This window comes from Notothenia coriiceps, unplaced genomic scaffold, assembly GCF_000735185.1.
Source record: "Notothenia coriiceps isolate Sejong01 unplaced genomic scaffold, NC01 NC01_scaffold00009813, whole genome shotgun sequence".
NCBI lineage: Eukaryota > Metazoa > Chordata > Actinopteri > Perciformes > Nototheniidae > Notothenia > Notothenia coriiceps.
In genome coordinates, this window is record NW_011342514.1 from 1 (window position 1) to 23,335 (window position 23,335).

The following is a 23,335-nucleotide window of genomic DNA, read 5'->3' on the forward strand; positions in this document are numbered from 1 at the left end:
TGTGTGTGTGTGTGTGTGTGTGTGTGTGTGTGTGTGTGTGTGTGTGTGTGTGTGTGTGTGTGTGTGTGTGTGTGTGTATGTATGTGTGTGTGTGTGTGTGTCTGGTGTATATGTGCGTGTGTTTCTGAGTTGGCTAGATGGAGAATGCACTGTCAGATCTACAGACTCTTTTCCTAGTTCTTAGATTCTCTTGTCCTTGTTGAATAATTTATCAGTCAACGTAGGCCTTTATCAGAGCTTTGCTAGGTCACATGTTTGCATACATACATGCAGCCATAAAAAACACTTTTGCCATTATTGGAAAGTTGGGAGGGAAGAGGTGTATAGAAAACAACATGCACAACATTTTCTGTTGAATATCTAACAAAGAAGCTGCTTAAGAGCCTTTGCTGTGATAAACGATATTACTGCACTTGCTGTAGCCACTGTTCATATGGAAGATGCCAAATCAACCAGGACAGTGATCTTACAGGATATTACTGACAATCAATCAATTATCAATTGCAGCCCTACAACTCTAGAGTCACTAAAAAGAGACTTAAACATAATAAACTATAATAATAAGTTATTGAGTTAACTGAGTTGTCAGCCACATTTAACGCGAATGGAGAGCAATGAGATTTTTATTCAGCCTACAACTTTATGAAGACAAACGCCTTTACACTTAATTCTGAGGGAGATGTTCTCAGTTGAAACAGACTTCTTCTCTTTATAGTGCTTCCAAAGCCGGATGAAAATAGATTATTGCTTGGTTACAAACATCGGCATTATGCTGCCACTGTGCTTGGGAGCTGCTGTGGGAATACTTTATTATATATCTGTATGACATTGCTTTTCATTTTCAGCACATCAATACATCTCTCTGGTAAGTGTAGGCGCAGCGGGAGGCACAAAGTCCCACAGCACTAAAATACACAGAAATCGTACTGTATTAAATGAAGGCGCATTTTTAGAGTTTGATCAGACTGAGATGATTCAAGTTTTACTTCAATGAATTTGACTGTCGTAAATAAGTTACTTGAGCTTTAAAGTGCTGAGCTAAACCAGAACAAATGAGAAAATTAAACTGGGGCTTCAATTTATGAGAAAATATTTCTCAATTAGATTTACAATAAGAATTTGAGGAAAAGTATTTTTTATGCAATGATTTTAGGTAATCTACACACATTAAACCAGGAACATGAAGCTCTTACCTTCACTTTAGTGTTGGCAGGGATGTTGGTCTTCCAGCGGACGGTGTAGAAGCGGTTATCTGTGATCTTTTGGTTCTTGGGCAGCGAGTTGTCGGCCCAGGTCACCTTGATGGTGTCGTGGCTCAGCACGGAGGACTGAACACCCACAGGCGGCATCATGGGAGAGGGGTCTGGTACTGGGGTGTATGGAGCATGATAGTTGATAGACATGTCAACATCGGGGTCTATGGGGTCTGCATGTTATGGCAGGAAACCCGCATGCATGCACACAAATTAAAATGACCAACATTAAAACATAAAGGAAAAGGCGTGGCGGATCGGACAGTGGAGTCAAACAAGGATGCAGGGAGGAACAAATAGAAGAAAATATGGTTAATGAGTTTAAATAAAGAGGGAGGGAGAAAACAGATAAGTGGAACAAGGATGGGATTGGGAAGGATGAAGAGAGAGAGAGAAGATTCTATTAGAAAAACAGACACAGACCTCTACAATAAGACAAATCTACAGAGCCGGTGCTTTAAAGAAACTACTATACAGCATTTTTCTATCAAGAGCTGCTATATACTACAGAGAGAGAATGGAAAACTCTATTCATAAGAAAAGATTGCAGTAAATGGAAAACTAGGCAGAAAGCAGATAACCACAATCCTACAGCCAACATTTTCAAGCTCACATATTTAAGTGTTAACACACTCTCTTCAGAGAAAGGAGGTACTGGCATGTGTTTTGACGTGTTTACATCGTGGACCTGTTCCCAACATTTGAATGCAAAGTGGATAAACAGACGGACTCGGGATTTACTGAAAAATGTTCCTCTTTGCAGAGTAACATCTAAAAGGCTGCATTATGTCCCTGAAAACTGTAGAAAGAATGCAGAGGCTTTAAGTGAGGAAGCCTGCAGGCAGAGAGGAGGGTCACGGTCAAGTGGTGGTTTCATGTGTGTCTGTGCTTCACATCTGAGCCTTTTGGCAAACTCTGGTACAACTACAAAACATTTAGTAATGTGCGGTTTCCTTGTTGAATAAGCCAATCAATTAAATGAATACCACAGGCTTTTTGTATTATATTTTTGGGGAGTCAAGGACACAGAATAGTTTTATAGTCATTCTCATGTATTGATTCCAGTTGTATCAAAACTGGTAAATGTCAATATTTTCTCAGTCACCCAGGATGACTCTCCTCCTTGACCAGTTGTTGGTCCTCTCCTCTCTGCCTCGCTCCATTTGACACCTCTTTGTACAGAGCTGCCCTCATTACATTCCCCAGTCAGAGTCAGAGTGTGTGTGCAATGCATGATGAGCACCCAGCATTCGTGTGGTTATGGAGAGACACTGCGGTTTTTGGAGTGGCATGCAAGCTGCATTTCTGTACCCAGATTTGAGGAGTACAGTCTCCAGTGTTAACCAGTAGAGCAGGGTGCAGGAAAGAGTTGCCCTGGTAACATTATGTTACAGGTCCGGATGCAATTCCTAATTTCCTGCTCCTAAGTAAAGGCGCCATGTTATTATAACATATTCAACCCAGCACTCTCTCAACCGAAGTTCACCAAGTTTCTCCTTCTTTTTCAAAAGTTAAAGTGCTATGTAGGTCAGCTCGTCTTTTTAATACCGACTTGAACAAACTGGCAGGAAGGGAACGCGCCCCAGAAGATTCCGCAGCAGCAGACGATGGTTTTGGGCTTTGGTTCTGCTTTGAGAGGAAACGTTTGGATCTGACGAAGGGTTGCCAAGAACACCACAGGGGGTCTGCGAGTGTGTGTGAGGAAGAGAGGGCTTCGTACAGAGAAGGGTACAGTGTGACAGTGTGTGGGTGTGCGCGCACTTAAGACTGCCACCCCCCCTCGAAGCATGTTGACAGGATTCATGTCATCCAGCATCCCACCCCTCCCGCACGGCGGTGCAATGGTGCTGCTGCAGAGATGAACTGCAGTGATCAAGGCTTCATGGGGGGGCGGGGGTGGGCAGGATGGGAGACGAGGGAGGTGCAGCCCACATTCGGGGGACACCCCAGGGAGCATGGGCTGGTTGTCTTCTGACAGTGTCACATAAACTCTGTGAACTCCACTAACATGCAGTCTAACTGGCAGTGTTTTCTCGTTTTAAGATCATTTGTCAGGCACTCTGCAGAGAGACTTAACTTCCTCTTCTAATTGTGAGCTGGGGCTTAAAGAATTACAGAGTCTGGGGCTGGCAGCCAAACTCGATTCCTCATATTATTTGCCCGATGCGACAAAGCTGTTTCATTATAACAATAAATCCAATTACCTTATTTAGGTTGATATTCATTGTTCATGCAAATCTAAAACAGTGACAAATTGTTTTGTAGCTATTTTGTAATTAAGATGTGTTCAGCCAAACTTTTTCTGATTGAAAAATTAACTTGTAAAGGCTCTTTTGTAGACATTAGTAGTGACTCTAAATATAATAGTAGTTCTGCCATTGCTTGTTACTTACACCTACGCCACTAAATCTGTTAGGCTCTACTAAAAAGTAAAAAAAAAAATTGCCTGTTTAGACTGATTAAGTTGGTGAGCTATAATCCAGTGTGGGTTATTTATTATAACTCCTTATAACATATTTGTGAATGTATGTTGATCTGTTGCCTCTCATATATACTGTACCTTACCTGAGAGTTTTGAAGTTGAGTATATACATTTGTTAAAGCTGCTAATGTATTATCCTTTTTGGGAAAAATAAAGTTGTGTAAAACCTGAAGAGGTTCTCCAATAATATTTCTTTATTCCATTCTTTGTTGTTGGATATGTGCACCTTCAATATATTGGAACATTATTCCCTGACAACCGGGGACATCTGGTAATGTAAGGGCAACATTTCAGGGCCTTAAAATTTTGATTAAAAAGAGACTCAAGTAAACGGGGAGTCATTAAGGAGAGAATTAATTAGAGCAGTGAAAGCCAGATGACCCGTTATCTCCTTGGTAACTTGGAGTCGAGACAAATTCAGCCTGATAATGATCTCAGATTAGAGAGTGCGGAGATAACTGTGAGACCAAGACTAAAGCCATACAGTGCGAGTGCATCCCATGATACTGAATGTAACGTCCGTTGTGTTTGAGCAAAAGAGGACAGTTCACAGGATTGAGGATGCTACCATTTGCAGTGTACCGAATGATAAGAGATTTAAGGTCGGCATGGAGATGTGTGGATGTGTGTGGTCTTACCTGACTGCGGTCTGGTGATGGCGCTCTCGTACACCGGGATCCCCTCACCCACGTTATTGTAAGCCTTCAGGGTGATGACATAGTGGGAGCTGGGGACTGAGAGAGTGATAGAGAGAGGTTAAGAAAGAGCATGGTGAGAGACACAGGAAGAGCGAGATAAATGATCAAGCCCAACCTCTCGAGACCCTCCACTGATAATTACGATATTGGCCAGAATGAGTGTTTGGACACAATCCTCCTCTTACTGTGATTGTAATAAGGGCTTCAATTATGCATACATAGATACTCTGCAACACTTTTCCTCCTAAATATCTCCATTTAATATGATTATTATGATCTAACTCTGACCCTTTCTGAAGCTTAGATTACTGGAGTATTAATTGTATATTATTGAGTTTGACCTACATAATGGGTATGGTGGAAACAAAGAAATAACTATGGAGCAAAATGTGTGTTTTGCTGTCAAACGAAGCAAAATCACTACCTATTGCTGATATAAGAAATATCAAAACATCGATTTCTTGAGTTCTATTAGTAGATAATTCTCCTCCAAAATTCCATACTGGTAACATGTATGCATATATATGTCAGTTTCTCAAAGGTTGGACTGATCCTATGCAGAGAAAGGTCTCTTATGCAACAGTAGGAACCAGCAGAATATTTTACTAAGGTAGATTTTTAATGCTATGTTTCCTTTTCTTTTATGACAGCAATAATTAATACCACCAAAACAATTTGGTTTGATTTAAATAATTTTGACCCCTAATTATCGTGTCCCCATTAGGCCAATCTGTATAATTAACGGCTAAGGCGTGTGGTGGAGAAGATCTCATTAATTCTGTAAATGCTCTCTATGAGGCACAGATGAGCTGCTTCATATTGTTTGTGTGTCTTGTGAGGGTTTTCTCATTTGTTATTCAAATGTCACATAACTAGTTAGTTCTATTTCTAAGTAGGACAATCACAGTAATGTTTCTAAATGTCGACATTTTAGTTTATGACGCATTTGTCCCCACGCTCTCATTACTATCTGAAACAGAGCTACTTGACAAATCAGCTGAGATTCTTCAATGTCATGATGTTGTGTGACAAATTAATATTTCAGTAAAAACAGAACACAAGCATTACGGCAATTTTTGAATGAAGATGCACAACATGTTCTTACAGAGGTTCTCGATAGTGTAGTAGCGCTGCTTGTAGTCCACTTTGATGGTCTGGGCATGGGGACTACCGATGCCATAGCCGATGGTGTAGCCCCTCACCACAATGTCCTGGTTTTCTGGAGGCGTCCAGCTCACCACGATGCTGTTGACCAGCGGCCGGACGTGGAGAGAGCTGGGCTGGTCGGGTACACGGGATTCTAGCAAAGGAAATACATGAAATAATAACTTATAAGTATGTTTTTACAATTTCAGAGTGCAAAATGGGTAATTAAATGCTGAAAAAGGTTGGAAACATAAATCCCAAACCTAGTTTAGTCTGTACATATTGAGTAAAGCAGATGATTTTTACCATCCAGGTCGCTCTCAAACGTCTCAGTTGTGGTCCACTCGGTGGCCGGCCCTGTGCCGTTCACAGTAATGGCCGACACCCGAAAGGAGTACTCAGTCCCACGCTCCAAACCTGGACAGGAAACACAAGCCGGTCAGATTCAGAGTATTTAGACTGAGCTGTGGTTGATCTGAATTTCAAGCAGCAACAAAAGTCTTTCTTTAAATCTTCTCTCTCCCTCTAAAACCTGATTTTATTTCATAATTTACTGCTGCTGTCAACTTGGCTGGTAATTTGGGGTTTCAAGTTGCAGAAACAATACATTTTTGGAAAGAAACGCATATTTTAAACAGATTTCCTATTCCTCTGCACAATTTAAGGAGAAATCTATAAGTTAACCTGGGGAAGGATTACGTGAGGGTTTCTGTGCAATTCATTTTCTTTTCAACTCGATATCACAGGAGTGAGATTTATTTTTTTACCTTTGATTATATGCTTTGGTGGATAAAGATTTATTTACCATTAAGAAAAGTAAAAGAGAAAAGTGTGTAAAAGAAGCCAGCACAGAAAAGTAACACAGAAATCTTTTGGAGTTTGGTTAATATTTTAAAGCTACCTCTCCTTCAGAGTTGATTCACTGCTGGGTGCCAACTTTAAAATGCACATAAGAGAGGAGAGCCTGCTGACAAATGAGGGGTTGCTTTTTTAATTTGCTGTAAAAATTGTCATCATCGCTACATGCTAATCCTGCCGCCTTTTCTTTTTTGTACCCACTATTCTGGGCCGCCCTTGGGGGGTTGCTTCTGAAGACTGCCTAACTATCCATGCCTCCAAGGCTACAACATCTTCTTCTAAACGCTTTTGAACCAACAAACACCCCACTGTTCCCCCCCTAGAATCTTCCCCAAAATTTACTTTTAAGTGTATATTCTCTTTGATGCAGCACACAGCTTGACGTCAGGCCACTTGAAAGTTGCTGAGACAACATCTAATATTAATCACCAGTGCAGCGTGTCTCTGTTGATGTTTTTGTGGTAGCAGCGGGTAACGTTACGGTACAGTAAGACATGAGACCCTCTCAAAGTGTTCAGATGAAATGCAGATAAACAAACACAATTACAGACAGACCGACTCCAAACATCAACGCAGACATGTCTTGAATCTGAAGATCAAGATTTTAAATATTGTAGCATGTCAGAACTAATTGACAGATACATGCAGCAGAGGTCAAATGGAGTGTGATAGCATAAGGGTTTTGATGTAGGACCTGTATGTAGGATCAAATGGGAAATTGTGGATGTGTGGAGCTGTGTTCTTAGTAAAGAGCACAAACCCTCAGTCCTATCATTATTCCTATGACCCTGATCACACCCAGCATCAAACACACACTCAGTGGACAAGTGGACAGCTCTAAATACAAGTGTGGACACATAAAACCCCAGATATGAGCAGCAAAGGAAACATTGTTAACTACAGTAGGATGCATTTAAAATGCATTTATATGATATGTGTGAACTGCTCTCCATCTCTGAACAAACATGTAAAGTGCTTGTTGTAACGGGAGCTAACTAGCTTCAATATAAAAAAAAAGTTATAAATGCAACACATTCACAGCAACTTGCAAAGCTGTTAAACGAGAATTGAGTCAATCAAAAAAAGTTAAAACAACAAATACAAAATGTTGTGAACATGTGAGGGCGATGCTACAGCAGGTAGAGTTTAATTTTGACGTCAGCAACTATAGTTGAGCCAAGCCAGTGTCTATTACCGTCAATGATCTTGTTCAGCTGGGTGCCTCCGGTGGTCTCGGCTGCTTCACTCCTACGGGAACCTTTCCGGTATCTGATCTTGTAGCCGGTGATCTCCCCATTCTGGTCACTAAGGGGTGGGGGGTTCCACCGAAGCATGATGCTCTGAAGGAGGGAAAAAAGTGAAGGTGGATTAAATTTAAACCTGCATATGTGGAAATGTCTGGTTTTGAGCCTGCAGCTGTGAAGATGACCTCATTGTTTAGCATCACACCTTCCCACACACACTTTGGCACAGACACTTGTGTAAACGTAACTCTGCAGGTTTACTGTTCTGTTGACCAGAAACACAAGGTCTCTCCCACCTCTCCCCTCTCCTCCTGACTGTGGTGCAAATGGGAGGGCCGTGATAAAACAAACATCCCTCTGAGCAAGGGTGACGCAGTGCAGATTGACGCATTAGGAAGGAATAAACACATGAATAATAGAGGGAGGTGTCCTGATGAGTAGGGTGTGCATGTGTAACTGTCGTCAGGTTAACCCTGCAGAGAGAGGAACGCAGGCTGGCGAGCAAACACTGTTGAGGGATTCATGAATCTGAGCTTTTGTGTGTGTATTTAAAGAGATAGGTGGGGGGTAGCCCTGTGTGGGAGAAGAGTTAATTAACGCTTTCTCACTGTCACACTGATGCACAAAAGCCTGAATACATGTGGAGGGCACACACACAGGAGTTCCTCCACAGCCAAGTCAAGGGAATTGAGCAAATTACATTTGTGTTAAGTGTGTTCAATTATTCCACTTTTGTTCTTACACTTTCAGTCCCAACTCCTCATCTCCCCCTTGTTCTCCATAGCCATGGAAACCTTTTTAATTGACTTCTGGAAAATTCACAGGGAAAAGGTGCAGAAGAAGATCATAAAGACAATGTTCTCGGGGTTGCCTTGCAGGGTAAAGATGTGCCGTTCAGCTTGACAAGGCCCAAAGAGGAGGCTGAATAAATAATAAATGTTAATTCGTTTTCTTTCCCTTGGTTCCATTTGGCGGGGCGTATCGAAAAAGCTAATTGCATAAATGATTTGCATCTATATACTCGCACCAGGATTGTTGACTTAATGACTGTTTACATTCAGAATTAAACACAATGACAACAAAGAGAAAATATTAGATTAACTAATTTCAATAATGCTTGGGAATAAATGATGCCAGATGTTTGTTTTGCAGCTTTGAAGGGATTTGTCTGTGTGTGATTGGGAGGGGACAGCTGGACGTACACTAGCCATTCAGAAATACAATCCCTATCGTTCCCACAGAGCGGCTCTTTCTCATTTTTACTCTTAACATTACATTAGGGCTTTCTCTCCATTCATCTCAGCTGAGTATCCCTCAGCATGGGTGGCCGGTTCTTGCTCAAGCTGGAAGTGTGTGATAGGATTCTCTACCAGTTTCCTTTTCTAGTTTCAACGACAGTTTTCTGTAATTCTGGTTCTGCATTGAAGGGCTAAAAGCGCTGGCTGCTGCTTTTGTAGTCAATGCATGCAGCTCACAGTTTTCAGCATCTCCTTCACTTCTGTTTTTACTTGCTGTCTCGTGTCATGAGTGAGAAACTCTTTAAAAATCAAATGTAATCCATCATTCAAGTGGAAATATACAAAAGACCTGCAGCTCTCTGTCTGAAGATGAAATGGTTGAAGAGACCTCCAGCTGAGGTCAGTTTCTGGTCTGAATCAAGAGCTGTGAAGCCTGAACACTACTCTCCCAAGAAATCTATTGTGAGTGTATTTCATTTAACCTAAAAACATGCTAACCAACAGGTTGAAATGGCTGTCACTACGTTAGCTTTGCACATAGCATCACATTTAGCATAGATTTGTCAGTCAAAAGCCACCAAAACATATATTTTAAATGGGAAATGACTGCAGGCTTCTCTGCCAGATACTGTACAAAGGGAGAGTGATCCAGAGGATAACACCTTCTGACAGGCGGCTCTCCTGCCGATGAGAGGATCGATGAGGGTTCACACTCCATCTTAACCAGCTGGGGCAACAGGCCTGTGACACGGCTGATCACACAGAGAAACAACGGTGTGCTGGCCTTCAGGCTACGTTCTGTATTTGTTCAACTGTTTGTGTGTGTGTGTGCGTGAGTGTGGATTTTGTGAAGCGGCTGCATACACCGTGGACCGAAGCTCAGTCTAGCTGCAGGCAGTTTAGGTGCATTTTTATGTTGGCATCTGAGGGAGTCTGTACAACATGCGTGAAAGCTTTTAAGACGTCAATAAGAGAAGGGACAAATCTAGACTGGTTACACGTCATGCAAACTGTTTCTTACCTTTGAGTTCTGAACCTCCAAGGTGAGGTTTTGAGGAGGAGCACTGGGTACTGTGAAACAAAAGAATACAGAACATTTATTTTCTTCACAGAAACATAGCACACTGAGGGTGAGTATTTTAATTAGCGGGTAATTAACACAAATTCTATTTTTAAATAAGCTGCTTGTCTTTGCCTTACAGTAAAAAAGATACCTTAGGTTGAGTGTTGCTCTGAAAAAAAGCATTCCATTTGAAAGCATCAACTGAGATTCATCATGTCTTCCAAAATTGACAGACTAAAGGATTAATTGATTCATGTAGAACATTATTTGCAGGTTAAATGCTTGTGAACTAATTGGTTAATCACAGCTCTAATCTAATGAAAATGAACAGTTCACTGTAAAGATGTATCTAGCTGGATATACATTTACAGCATACTGCAGATTACTCAAATGTACAGCCATCCATAACATTTTACACACAGACAAGGATGTTAACGTCAATCAGGACATGTCATAAACCAAAGGCAGTCTTGTTAGAGACTCTCTTCATTAAGATACTGACCATCAGACAGAGTGCGAACGGCCACATCGTCAGTTGAGACCCCCGGCCCGTGCTTGTTGTTGGCCACCACACGGAAACTGTACTCTGTGTTCTTCTTCAGGCCTGTCATGGTGTAGGACTGAATGTCAACGTCAACGTCCTGAAAGAAAAGGAGGGAGGAAAGAGAAGAAAGTATGTTTGAATATACTAAAAATATAACATCATTTATAAATAGGAATTAATACAAATATATTTTCTTAGGTGACTGTGCTAAATAGAACAAATGAAGTAAAGTGCTGCAAATATGACTAGTTCTATACCAACAACATTTTCAGAATTGTGTAATTTTAGCTTTCAAGTTTGATATTGGCACAAACATGAGTAAATAAAACCAGTTCCAATAGTTTTAAAAGCCTAGGATGAGGCAAAGCTACAAATGCGTTGCCTCCTGTGTTCATCATTTCATGAAACCAATATCTCAGTTTGTGATTCTGTGTATATAAATAACATCCAAGACAGAGAAACAACTTATGCTCTGTGTGATCAAAACTCTACTTCAGGCCAATTTACATTCGTCTCTCCGCTTGTGACATTTGGAGTAGAAAGGCGGAGACTAAGTGGAAATCGAATTTTGCTTCCGAAGCGCTTCAATCACAACCTCTGACCTCGAGGCATATGATCGCTTGTGACCACTTCACCCTGGAAGAGGCATCAGAGGTTGTCCCTGACTTCCCCCTGTCCTTTAATATTTCATCTCCTTTCAGCACTGTATCTTTCTATTTTCGTCTGTGCTCCGTCCCATTCCTTCACCTCTTTCTTTCCACCCCTCTCTTAATCTCTTGCCTTTTTCACCTCATCTCTGGCTCTCTTCTCGAGGGAACTGAAGTGCCATTACTCAGTACGCTGGATGACGTTTCACCCATTATCATATTAAAGGCTTTTTAATGCCTCACTGGCTTGCACACCGCTACTGCTGGGGCTGACTCAATATCTAAGCATCTGAATTCCACTCCTGTGACGGAGTTAGACCTGCAGAGAACAACTCGGTGAATCATATTTCCTTTTTTTTGCACAATACGCATTTTGTGTGAGATGCATAATCAAGAATGTAGCCAAAAAGCAGTACAAAGAGTCTTTAAGCTAATGATTAGGAACGCCTTACCTCATCACAATTTACATTAGTCTAGGAAGTGAAATTATTTGTATCTAATGAACCCCGCAAAAGCAAGCAGCAGCTACAGGAAGTACCTCTCCTCTTACAAGGTACAAGAAATGAGACAATGATGTTCACTGAAACTATCCAACTTTTAACAATAAGAAATCAATAAAAAGAAGGAAAAACACAAGTAAAAAATGTAATCTAGGAAATACTACACCCGTTTAAAGTCCTTTAAAAAATAAGTACATTACATCTGAATTTATATCTGGATTTTACATGTTTTATCTGATTTCTGGATTATTTTTATTTATATATTTTTTCCATCAAGCCTTTTATTGTCTTGTTTCTACATCTGTTGTTCTGTGTGCAGCACTTTGTAACTACTCTTTGAAAAGTGTAAAAGTCTCAGATCCCTTTCTGCTATCACACATTATAGCTGAGTGAGGGAAGACTATTTCCTACCTGTTCGTTGTCAAAGCTTTTGTCTGTGTAGAACACCTTGTAGGTGAGCATCTCTCCGTTGCCAGTGATGGGTTTGTCCCAGCTCAGAGAGACGGAGGTGGGCGTGTTGGACACCGCCTGCAGGTTCGGAGCAGGACCGGGCACTTGAACTGAAGCAGGAGAGCAGAGATTAGAAAACAATCAAACATGACAATTGTGTTTTGTTTTATCTTGAGCCCTCTCCATTTTTCTTGTGCATTTTTATGCATCTGGAAAACAGGAGATCAATTTAGCATGTCCATTTTTTGCTGCCAGAAACCCATTCTTGGCTCCTCTAAAGCCTCATTTCCCTGTGTGAGCTAGAGCTGAGGCCAAGACGGCTCCGAGGAGAGCGATTCCCTCCGGACTGGGCTGACAGCCATGTAGATTTTCTTGTTATTGCCATGACAAACAAACTGAAGGTGCGCCTCAACAAAAACATCAATGTGCATATCGCATTACACCAACATTTGCCTCAGGCTAATATTCAGTACGCTAGACTGTTTATCTAACTGCGTGTAGTTATTCAAAATAAGGGGCAGGATTAGAAAGAGATTGAGTTATAACTTGTCTGTGGATCAGTTATATGTCTTGTGAAATAAATAGAAAAGGGCAGATATGTAAATCTTGTTGAGGAATGTGGTTTAACATCTTAAAGTAGAGGCTTTAAACTTGGCACTGTGTTAATTTTGCAGCGAATATTATATCTTTTAAACTTTTTAAAGGATCTGACATCTTAAAAAAAACGAATGAGAACACAAACATTAACGTTAATGTCTCAGATTTCTTTACTTCCACTTAGATTATGGGAGTGAGAATTAAACTACTCGGCTATTATTCCTACACTGTGGCAAATGTAAACACTTTTAAATTATAGCAGACCATTAGCACTTTAACATCCAAGCAAATATCTTATTTCATTTCCAGATAAACAAATATCTATCACGTCCCTAAAAGGTTGTGACATGCTGCTACTACCAAGAAGTACCTAAAATGTGAGAAACATACAGATATGATGGTCAAAATCAAACAAGATATAAAACATGTAAGAGATAATTTGGCCAGTTTAAAAGGTAAAAAGTCATCTTTGTTTTTCAGTAGTTTAATTGTCCTAACCCAATAATAATGTCTGGTAAGGAGGATGGGAATGAACCTCGTAAGCAGCTGGTTCCAGTACTGCAGAGAAACTCAGAGAGTATATGGACAGTGGTGTCATTTCCTGTTGTCTTTGTACTGTGCCAAATTAGATTTTAAATTAAACATTGACTATAAGGTTAAAGTCACACAGAAAGAGATATGTGTCTGTACCTTAAATATCTGATATTGAAGACAGAAGCTCCCCTTTGTGTGTGTGTGTGTGTGTGTGTGTGTGTGTGTGTGTGTGTGTGTGTGTGTGTGTGTGTGTGTGTGTGTGTGTGTGTGTGTGTGTGTGTGTGTCGTGTGTGTGTGTGTGTGTGTGTGTGTGTGTCGTACGTACGTACGTACGTCGTCGGTACGGCAGCTGCAGAGATGTGTGCACACACCTGGCACTCAGGTGCAGGTCAAGAGTTTAAGCTCCCATTCGTAGCATGTTCTCACACTAAAAGTGCACGCACACGACAGAGATATACTGCCCAGGTACAGCCCACCCTCACTGCTATCCCCACGGGTGTCTAGGCATTAACAGGCAGTGTGTGTGTGTGTGTGTGTGTGTGTGTGTGTGTGTGTGTGTGTGTGTCGATCCGTCCGCCCTCCAACCAAGGACACAGGTAGAGTAACGGCGGCTGACCTACAAAGTGACAGTGACTGAGCTGCGGCTGAGCCCAGAGGTGGGGGACGTCCACCCTGACAGTGTGCTGGGAAACCCCCTTTACAGCAATTTTAAATGTGGGTGAAACAGCAGCAGCCATGGGAAGAATTACACACCCAGACACAAAGAGAAAAGAAGAACCACTTCGCCCTCTCTCTCCTCAAGAACTCGTGTGTGTCCTCCACTTTAAACATCCTAATGAGCTTCTGTACAGCATCTCTGTGCAGACCGGCAGAGGAAAGTGTTTCAGATAAAAGACTGGAATACTAATTTCAAACATTCCCTGATCAGGTAGGCCTGGTTCAAAGCAACACACACACAGGGATTATAGTAAATGTTGGGGCATAAATATGAAGAGGCTTATGAAAACGCTGTATTCCTCTGGTGTGGGTGGTCTGCCTTAACACACAACACCAAACAGCCTCTATGTGACTGCCCGTGTGTGTGTTTGGTGTTGCTGTATGTGAGTGAATATTTGTTTGTGAGAATGTTTATTTGCACATTTGTGAGCTTCTTTTGAGTGCATCCTGTTTGCATCAGTGTGCCAGTGTGAGCATGTTCCCAACCAACTGCCTTTATGTTTATGTTTCCTGTTTACTGAACACATATAAATGACCGTGTGTGTATGTGTGTGTCTTTACCTTCAGCCTGGGTGGCCACTTTGAGCGCTGCAGAGCTCTCTCCCTGCCCGTTGCTGTTATGGGCCACAACCCTGAAGCGATATTTGGAGTCTGGCATGAGGTTCTGGATGGTGACCTGCATCTCCCCGGGGCGGCTGGTATTCACTACCCGCTCCCTGATGGACACACACACACACACACGTGCACAGCAACAGAACATTTTAACTCTTACATACATTTAAGAGTGTAAAAAACACATTTTAAGTTTACAAATGAATAGTGTTGGGTACTAAATGAATGATATAATCTTTGATTGTATTTCAAAGCAAATCCTCAGACTTGGAAAGCAGAAAACAGCTAATGTTTGATAAATGACTCATTATTCTGTCCATTAACTAATCAATCAATCAAGTAATTGAATAATGATGAGCATATTAGCACTCATCTGTCTCTACAGCATTAACCATTTGTTTGTTTGAGGCAAATGGCACATGTGGTTAGTGTAAACATTATTTGTACCATCCATGTATACGGATAGATACTTATATATGCATTTACATCTGTAACTGTAGCTCAGAGTAAACACTTCTTATGTATTAGGCCACTTCTGAGAATGACTTCATTTCATAGGGAAATAAAACGTAGCCAAAATGCTGAAGAGTAATTGTGGAAAATCCTCTCAGCTTCTTTAATTTCCTCCTGAATCATACACAGTAAATCCTCTCCACAAGACGCTGGGGGAAATTATCACAGAGCTGCTTAAAGAGAGTGTTTGGACTGAATTGTTTTGTTTATACTTGAATGTAAAAAAAGGTAATCCTTTGAGGAAGGAAGTTTGTTTTTAATTAATTAACATTTAGTGCTATGATAAGTGCTTTAATTAGGCATTTCCAGAGTGGTCTGGTATGCATGGTGCCCTGCCGACTGCAGCAGTAATGTGTGTATTAGTACCCTCCTGGCAGTACTACAGTTTAGTGTGTGTACTACCTGCTGGTGCCCTCCTGGCTGTAGAACACAGAGTAGGTTAACTCGTCTCCGTGAGGTTCGGCTGGCGGGCGCCAGGTCAGCTTGATGAAGCGAGTGGAGACCAGCGAAGCCACGACGTCTCGAGGGGCGGAGGGGGAGGGCCCCGCTGGACCGGCTACACCTCCGGAGCCTGGCGTTACATGGTCAGTAGTGTTAGGAGTCAGTGAGGGGGGGGGGAAAGAGGGCAGGGCTACATCTTTGGGTTTAGAGGAGGAGGGTGGAGGGAGGTTTGGGTGCAGCGAGACAGGGAGGGGCAGGAGACAGTGGCAGTGTGGGAGTGGGTGAGAGAAAAGTCACGCAGAGGCGCCCGAAAAGGAACGGGTCGAGGAGAGGAAAGGGGTTGAAATGGAAATGACAGTGAAACGAAAGAAAGGAAGGAAACAAAAAAAGAAGAAAAACAAAATAACAACAACGTAACAAAAACTGCCTTTTGGCATGACAAGGAACCACAGAAATAAAACACTTCTACTACACTTACACAGCTGACAAATAAAGCACAATACAAGGGGGACTACACATGCAGATCTACACACAGCTCTCTAATGTAAGGGTAGTGCGAGCAGAACATAGCGTTAAACATTTAATTCTAAAAAGACGGCTTTTCCGCCAATCATTTGTGATTAAAAATGATTGGTTAGCAATTTTGGGTAGCATTTATAACTAAAAACTGGCATACACAGGTAGAGTTTGTATGAATGGGACAAAGACACCTTCCAAATGCACACAAGAAAACCATATGTTCAGGGAATTAAACACACTTTTTCAGACACAGTAAAACAACTCAAGTCTAACAATAAAGTTTATTCTGAAGTCTAAATTCTCTCAACTAACACCCCAGATGATATTTTTGTATACACTTTTTCCGCCACATTCCACAGGCTAGCCACAGAAATGTTTGTGATTTCATTTGGTGGTTGTTTTATTTTGGAGGAACAATCTGCGGTCAGACTGAGCCAGATCTGCTTTCCATTTGGCTGCCAAGTGGGCGAAACGAAAGCATACGGAAAGAATGTCAGTCTGTATGACATTTCCATTTGTTGCGGGTCAAGGAAATTGACAGGAGGGCAAGGCTAAAATACAGAAAAGTAGCAGGAAAAGTGCAGTGTGCAAACGGTGTATTATTATTGGTGAAATTGTTTTGAAAAGCAAAGTGACCGCTGGCCTATTTGTCTGTCATTGCATGTGAGCTAACCACTAACCCAGCTCTCAATATTTGTTTACATTTCAAATTCCCAGTTCACTGACTTCTGTGATTGGAGTGATATGAAGCAATTGCTGCTATTTTGGTCCACGGACACTTTTTCCCTTGCCATTGCGCACACTGTGATCAATAACGCAAACCTCTGAAGGAGTGTTTAGTTTTATATTAATGTCATAGTGTTCGTTTCTATATAAGTTTACATGTGTGTGTGTTTGTTTTCAAGTGCAGTCTTTGGCAAATGACACCTTTTGAGTTGTGTTGGTTCCATACTACATTTGAAATCAAACAATGATTTATGAGGTAAAGGTGCTGGCTATAATATTTCATTTCAGATGATTTGACACAAACCTAAAACAAAATCAATTCCTCTTTTATGAGGTTTGGTTGCAAAGTCGATGTCTGGCAGAGGCTACAGCAGATATGAGCAGACACTCAATATCTCCAGGCCGCCTTCAGTCAGGTTTTTGGCAAGCAGGAATCAGATGGATTGATTCAGGTGACTGATGGCCAGTCGAGATTATTCCACAGGTTGGCAAACACTTTTAATGCCTTGTCTGTATTTTTTGTAGGAAAAGGTTGGGTGATTAATGTTCATAAAGGGATAGGACTAGTCACCCAACAACCTAAAACAACCTTAAAGCTGGACGTCAACACTCAACCTCAAAGTTACTGATTCATAACAAATCCAGTTAGCTGGGATCGAGCCAAAAACTGAGGAAAACATATAATTGGCCTAATACTCTTTGACTGCCGTGTAAATTACCAGATGCTGAACCATTATCCTCATTTAACAAGACACACACACACACACACACACACACACACACACACACACACACACACACACACACACACACACACACACACGGTTCTGGTGTCCTATGATGAGGCCATCACTACATGACAATAAGCCGCTTTGGAGGATAAACAAAGAGCTTGAGGCCTGTTTGTTGTGGAGGAAGCACTTTCCTGCATAACTAAATTGTGACTGGAACACAATCCCAGGAACATATTGGATTATAAGTGGTGAGAATACAAAATAAACACATAAAAACACGTTAAAACACTATCAAAACAAAGTGAAACGCTAAATGTAATATTGGGAATGGTTTACACAGAAAGGAAATATGGGTGAAAGATCAAGAAAATACATACAGTATCAAAAATGCAGTCAAAATATTTGAAGAAATCCTGCTGCTAAACTGAGGAATAGCAGACCAAAACACAGACGTTGAAATGACCGACCGACTGACTGACTTTCTTACCGGCTTAATAACACAATAAAGGCATGTGATATTATAGTTTGTAGTTGCAGCTGCAGAATAATTTATTTAAAACTCCATGTAAAACATTTCTTATCTTTGTGGTCAGTAAAAGGATGAGATAAAACACACATGAAATCAGCTTGGCAACTCTAAAGTTAAGGTTCCTTGAAATTGCTACTATACAATACTATACAAGAAGGACGGGATCCCATGTGTGCAAATGGAGTTTATTTTAGTTTAGCGTATTCTGGAGTAGAGCCACTGCTTGTTGACTGAGACAAAGGAATGAAGGCATGACAGAAGTGGAGCCAAGCTTTCAGACATGTATGTGCAGACACATTTAGAAAGAAAACCTCCACTTTGGCTTTGTTCCGAAAGGCATACAGAACTGTAATACAGGAGGCATTTTAGAGAAAAACTAATATAAAGTGGGGCTGTGGAAAAAAAAAAGGTTTCACAGTTGGGTAAAGCAATAAGGAATACAGCAGTTCAGTAAAAAATAGTCCTGAAATCAGTGCCAGGTCAGATGTAGAAATATAGTATAGCCTGATGAGAAATGCATTGTGGGATAGGCAAAGGGTCTTTAGATGTAGTTTCTATCTTTATACACCTCGTCAGCTGTAGGTAATTGACATGCGGGGCAGTTTTCGGTGTCCTTCTGACAATCTGTCTTGTACTTGCATGCCTAAAACTGTTACTGTAAGAAGGCGTCAGCCTCCCACTGCCGCTGCCAAGCTCTTTTCATAGCTGATTAATAGTGCCATTAGTCTCTGTGCCAGAGGTAATGAATGGCTGGCATTAAGGCTTAACGAGGAAGGTTACTCTAGATCTGCATAATAAATCTGGGAAACCAATACGCAAAACAGTCAAGACAAAGACATGCATAGCAAAGCATTCATCTTAATATTCACCGGAAGCAAGAGCCCTTTCTGAAATTAAAATAATTGGAGTAGCACTAAAGTTCTGATTAAAGCCTCATAACTTTTATCTTGTGCTGCTAACTCCAGCAATCCTTTGCTGTGCTCCCCAGAGTTTAGCTGTAAAGTTACACCAAGCAATTTTTTCATCATCTGGTCTGAGTGTAAAGATAAGAGAGCCTACCTCAGTGGCTGAGACTATACACCTCCACCAAGAGAGCAGAAATCTATTGAATGCAGATATCTGCCAGAAGCACCCACAGCGCTGTAACTACAGATATCCTTTTTCAGAGGGAATTCAGCAGGCCATGCCAGGCTCTTGCTAAATGGATTTCCTCAGAACTAGTTTCCATGCCTAATGTGGTTCAGTAATGATGACTGCATAGGAGACAGATCCTGCACAATGCTAATGGTCCATTACTGAGTCACCACTTGCATCTGCCTTAGAAAATAATAAAGGAAGAATGAACAATGTACTCCAAAAGCCTGGACAGAGCCCTCAGAAAACCAACAGAAAAGCTGGCTGTCGATTAAGTCTCTTTCTGCTTCATCCGAACATGCCACAGTCGCACGAGGAGAAAATGTGGGGAGCATATCTCTGGGCTTGCGGTTGAAATACATCAAAGGTGATTTCTTCTGAAGAAACAGCATAGAGACATTCTTTGTTTAAATGTATAGGTAATGTAAGCATTGCCACTTCTCACGTAAATGTGGTGGAAATCGACTGCCTTCTCAGAACGACAGCTGACAACCATAGATGCACTCCCTCTACAATCTTGTTATTCTCGCTATCTTCCCAGATAAGAATGGAAAGATGAGCTAGCCTGACAGCTCATGACATTTGAGCGGCTCTTTAACGCGCCGACAAAAGAAACTGATTGAGAAAAAGAAGACAACTGTTTCAAGTGGAGACAGAGAGATGTGAAGAGAGAGATGGTGGAGTGAGAGAAAGAGGCTGACCAAGCAGGTTGTTTTTGTTACTCTTGAGTTTCTTGTCGGAAACAATTATAAGCTACATTTTGGGCACCATTTTCAACCCTTGCAAAGTACTTAACAAGCAATACTACAATCAATAAAAAAAACTTTATATAAACAATAAAAAGCAATACATTAATCCACAAGGGGAGATAATAACACCCTGCTAATTTCACCATAGCAGGTGAGAGATTTGACTTTTGGACCTTTCCTTCACCTTATCGCTGGAGGGGGCTGAGATAGAGTATCAGATAGGGGGAACATATCAGTTACTGCACACGCTCTCTCGCTAAGATAATCAGAGACAGTCGGGATTAAAGTCCAACACGAACCTCACAAAGGTTAAAACTGACAATGAAAGAAAAAGAAAATCTTTTGAGTCACAGACTGTTTCTCCAAAGAAGTGAAACAGGATCCCTCCACATTCCTCCGTATCACTTTCTAGGGCACATTCAACATCATCGAAAACATGTTTGAAATCTGTAATGTTCCCCAAGCGAGAAATAAGCTTTTATTAATTAAAAGAAATACATGGCAATCCCAAAAATGAATGTTCTCCTCATTAGGTCTTGAGTGGTTGAAATATTTTTCTGGAACACCTTATCTGTGATGAAGATGCTGGTGGTGGGGCCAGAGGGGACACATCAAAGTCAGACAAATTAGGAGAAATTACTTTGATGGATCGGCACTGGTAAGGTCATGTACAGAATATTGAAATTTTGATATTACCGCCAGTTAATGCTGCTGCAAAAGTGTGGAAATCAACATTCTGATTATAAAAAAATACTATCTCAGCTTCTCTGCCTGAATGAGCACACGCCATGAACGCGGTTATAAAAGGTTTGGAGTGGGTCACAGATGTGTTTATGTCTCCACACTCCCTAAACACTCCTGTGGTTTGGCAGTGACAAAGTGTGGAGAGAGAGAGAGAGAGAGGACCCATCTGATAGATCTGGGCCTCCTGGATGCCATGTGGTGACGCAGCAAATGCTTTAGTAGGATGGAGGGGGTTGTTTGTACTTCCAAGGATGGTCCATCCATCTATCAGGCGGCTAAAACCTCTGAAAGCCTGTGTGTGTTCTCCTTTATCGACTAGGAAAGCTGTCTCTTTGAAACCCTGAAGTGATTTCCTCTTAAATGCCAGAGTCTGTTCAATGTTACATATATCTTGCTCTTCATATCCAAAATCAACATTCTCTAATTCCCTGTGGGCCTACAGAAACAAGAAAAAGGCATTTGTATTGGCTATATTTTTGGACGGGATGATGGTATGGCTGTGTTTGCATTCACTCTTGGCCCTCTAGCAATTTACTTTCTGGTAACTTCGTTACGAGGCAATTCCTGCTCTGGGTTCTCAAAATGAACATAGAGCAGAGGGGTTTTAAATGTGTGGGAATGTGTCAAATCAACGGGGAAAACCTTTTGATCCACAGATCTCGTAGGGGAAAACGAACGTCCCTATTTGGAAATGATGGCAGTAATTGAATGGGGTCGGAAGATGAATAATTAATCATCCGCTGTGTTTACATCCAGCGTCCCTTCACGATCAAACACATGTATACACTTGATCCGTGGGCCACTGGTGAGTTAATTTGGGTGTGATTGCTTTGTTTCCCTGAACGCCTGTCTTTAACACGCACACACTCGCAGAAACATGCAACATCATGAGGACAACGGCTGCTTGCCCAGACTCTGTATGCAAATGAGGATGTGCGACTATGGTATACAATGTAACCCCCCCCCCCTTTCCTGTTCTTTCCACTTTTGACAATTCTGCATCACATGCTCCAAATGCTGGGCGTCTCGGGCTCTCCTTTCAAGCAGATCAAAACAGCCAGTGATGCTGCACGTCTCCTGAGGACTGGGCCACCAATGCCCAGGACTGGAAACAAGATTTTTTTCTACTGCACCTCCTGCCTTTGTGTCTTATTACCTTGGAGTAACACAAACACACTTCAACCTTTTCCAGGGGAACACAGCAAGCTTGGAATGAAGTAATTGATTTTAGAGAAAGCCCTGTGATTGTGTGTATACATGCACTTGCCACATTTTGTGTATAAAGTGAGTGGAGCTGAACAAGCAGCAAAAGGGCTGAAAAGGTCAAATAGTATGTTTGCAGAAGTGGGGGCAGCTGCACCACCCATGGGAGACTTGATAACAAACAGGCCAGCTAATCAGACTCCTACCAATAAAGCAGCCTCCCTGGGTTCGACCCACTGAGAAGCGGCTATCACACGGCGCGAGCAGGCAGTGGGATGCCCACGTCCCGCAGTGATGTTACTCACTAGTCTACTTTTAGCTTATGGAAACTAGGAGGCTCATGGAGACAAGGGGGGGGGGGGCTGCTAACAGGAAAGATAAAAGCTCCAGCTTTGGTGGCGCCGCTCACAGGGGTCAGCTGCCTGCAGCTAAGGGAAGGGTGTGAAGGGAAAGTGATGTTTTTGTACCATGTGGTACTTCCAATTACTGCACCCAGAGGAGTGTCCACGTCCAAAAACATCACAATGGCATCCTGGATGAGTGTGTGTTGGAGGTGGTTGCTGTTATATTGTAGAAAGGGCACGTGTTATTAGTGGGGTGTGTAAAACAGATTGTCAGGGAAAGGCAGATCCCTCACAGATACGTACGCAGTATAAAACTGGTGTTGATAACAAGTGTGACCTTCACAAAAACAGCACTGACGTAGGCACTAAAGGCTACGTTTGAACCTTTTTTTTTTACTTTCCAAGAGCAAAATAGGCACCCATAACATTTGCAGTTAGCACTTAGGCGACAGACCATTAATAAATAAGGCTAAGCCATTCACCACGGTCGAGTAAATACAACCCATAGAAAAGTTCAGCCAGAGCTGTGAGTCTGGACACACACACACACACACACACACACACACACACACACACTCTCAAACACAGATACACACTCTCAAACACACACACACACACACACACACACACACACACACACACACACACACACAGACACACTCTCTCTCACACACACACACACACACACACACACACACACACACACACACACACACACACACACACACACACACACACACACACACACACACACACACACACACACACACCACCCCCCACTTCGCCATCACTAGTTGAACAAACTGCAATTTGGTGATGGCTGATTTCAGCTCTTCACAATCAATTAAGGCTACAATCCCTTTGATCAGCGCCCTACAGCCCCGAGTGGGGAACACACTCTCTAATCACTATCCATGCACACTAAAGAGAATCTGTGTTTGTATTTCAGTTAAGACACTGCATGCACATTTCAGGACTTTATCCCCTAATTTGAATTTCAATATATTTTGCTATGAGGCAAATTCCATTTAGTGGAATATATTCACATTTACATATAATTAATATTCTCCACCAACTGCTACCGATTAGTTTGTTTTATTCCTCTTTGATTACCAC

The 23,335-nt window shown here is 41.7% G+C and overlaps 1 protein-coding gene across 1 annotated transcript in view; it reads right to left on the reverse strand.

The window, feature by feature from the left end:
* Positions 1-1,193: 1,193 nt before the first annotated feature.
* LOC104945599 (neogenin-like) overlaps positions 1,194-23,335 on the reverse strand; it is a gene marked incomplete at both ends in the record, with an annotated part of 40,859 nt that continues 18,717 nt past the window's right edge. The window contains 10 exons of the mRNA XM_010771301.1: positions 1,194-1,426; positions 4,374-4,469; positions 5,539-5,733; positions 5,886-5,996; positions 7,633-7,777; positions 9,941-9,990; positions 10,485-10,623; positions 12,085-12,233; positions 14,533-14,687; positions 15,499-15,667. Coding sequence (XP_010769603.1) covers positions 1,194-1,426; positions 4,374-4,469; positions 5,539-5,733; positions 5,886-5,996; positions 7,633-7,777; positions 9,941-9,990; positions 10,485-10,623; positions 12,085-12,233; positions 14,533-14,687; positions 15,499-15,667 — 1,442 coding nt within the window. The remainder of the gene's footprint in view (positions 1,427-4,373; positions 4,470-5,538; positions 5,734-5,885; positions 5,997-7,632; positions 7,778-9,940; positions 9,991-10,484; positions 10,624-12,084; positions 12,234-14,532; positions 14,688-15,498; positions 15,668-23,335) is intronic.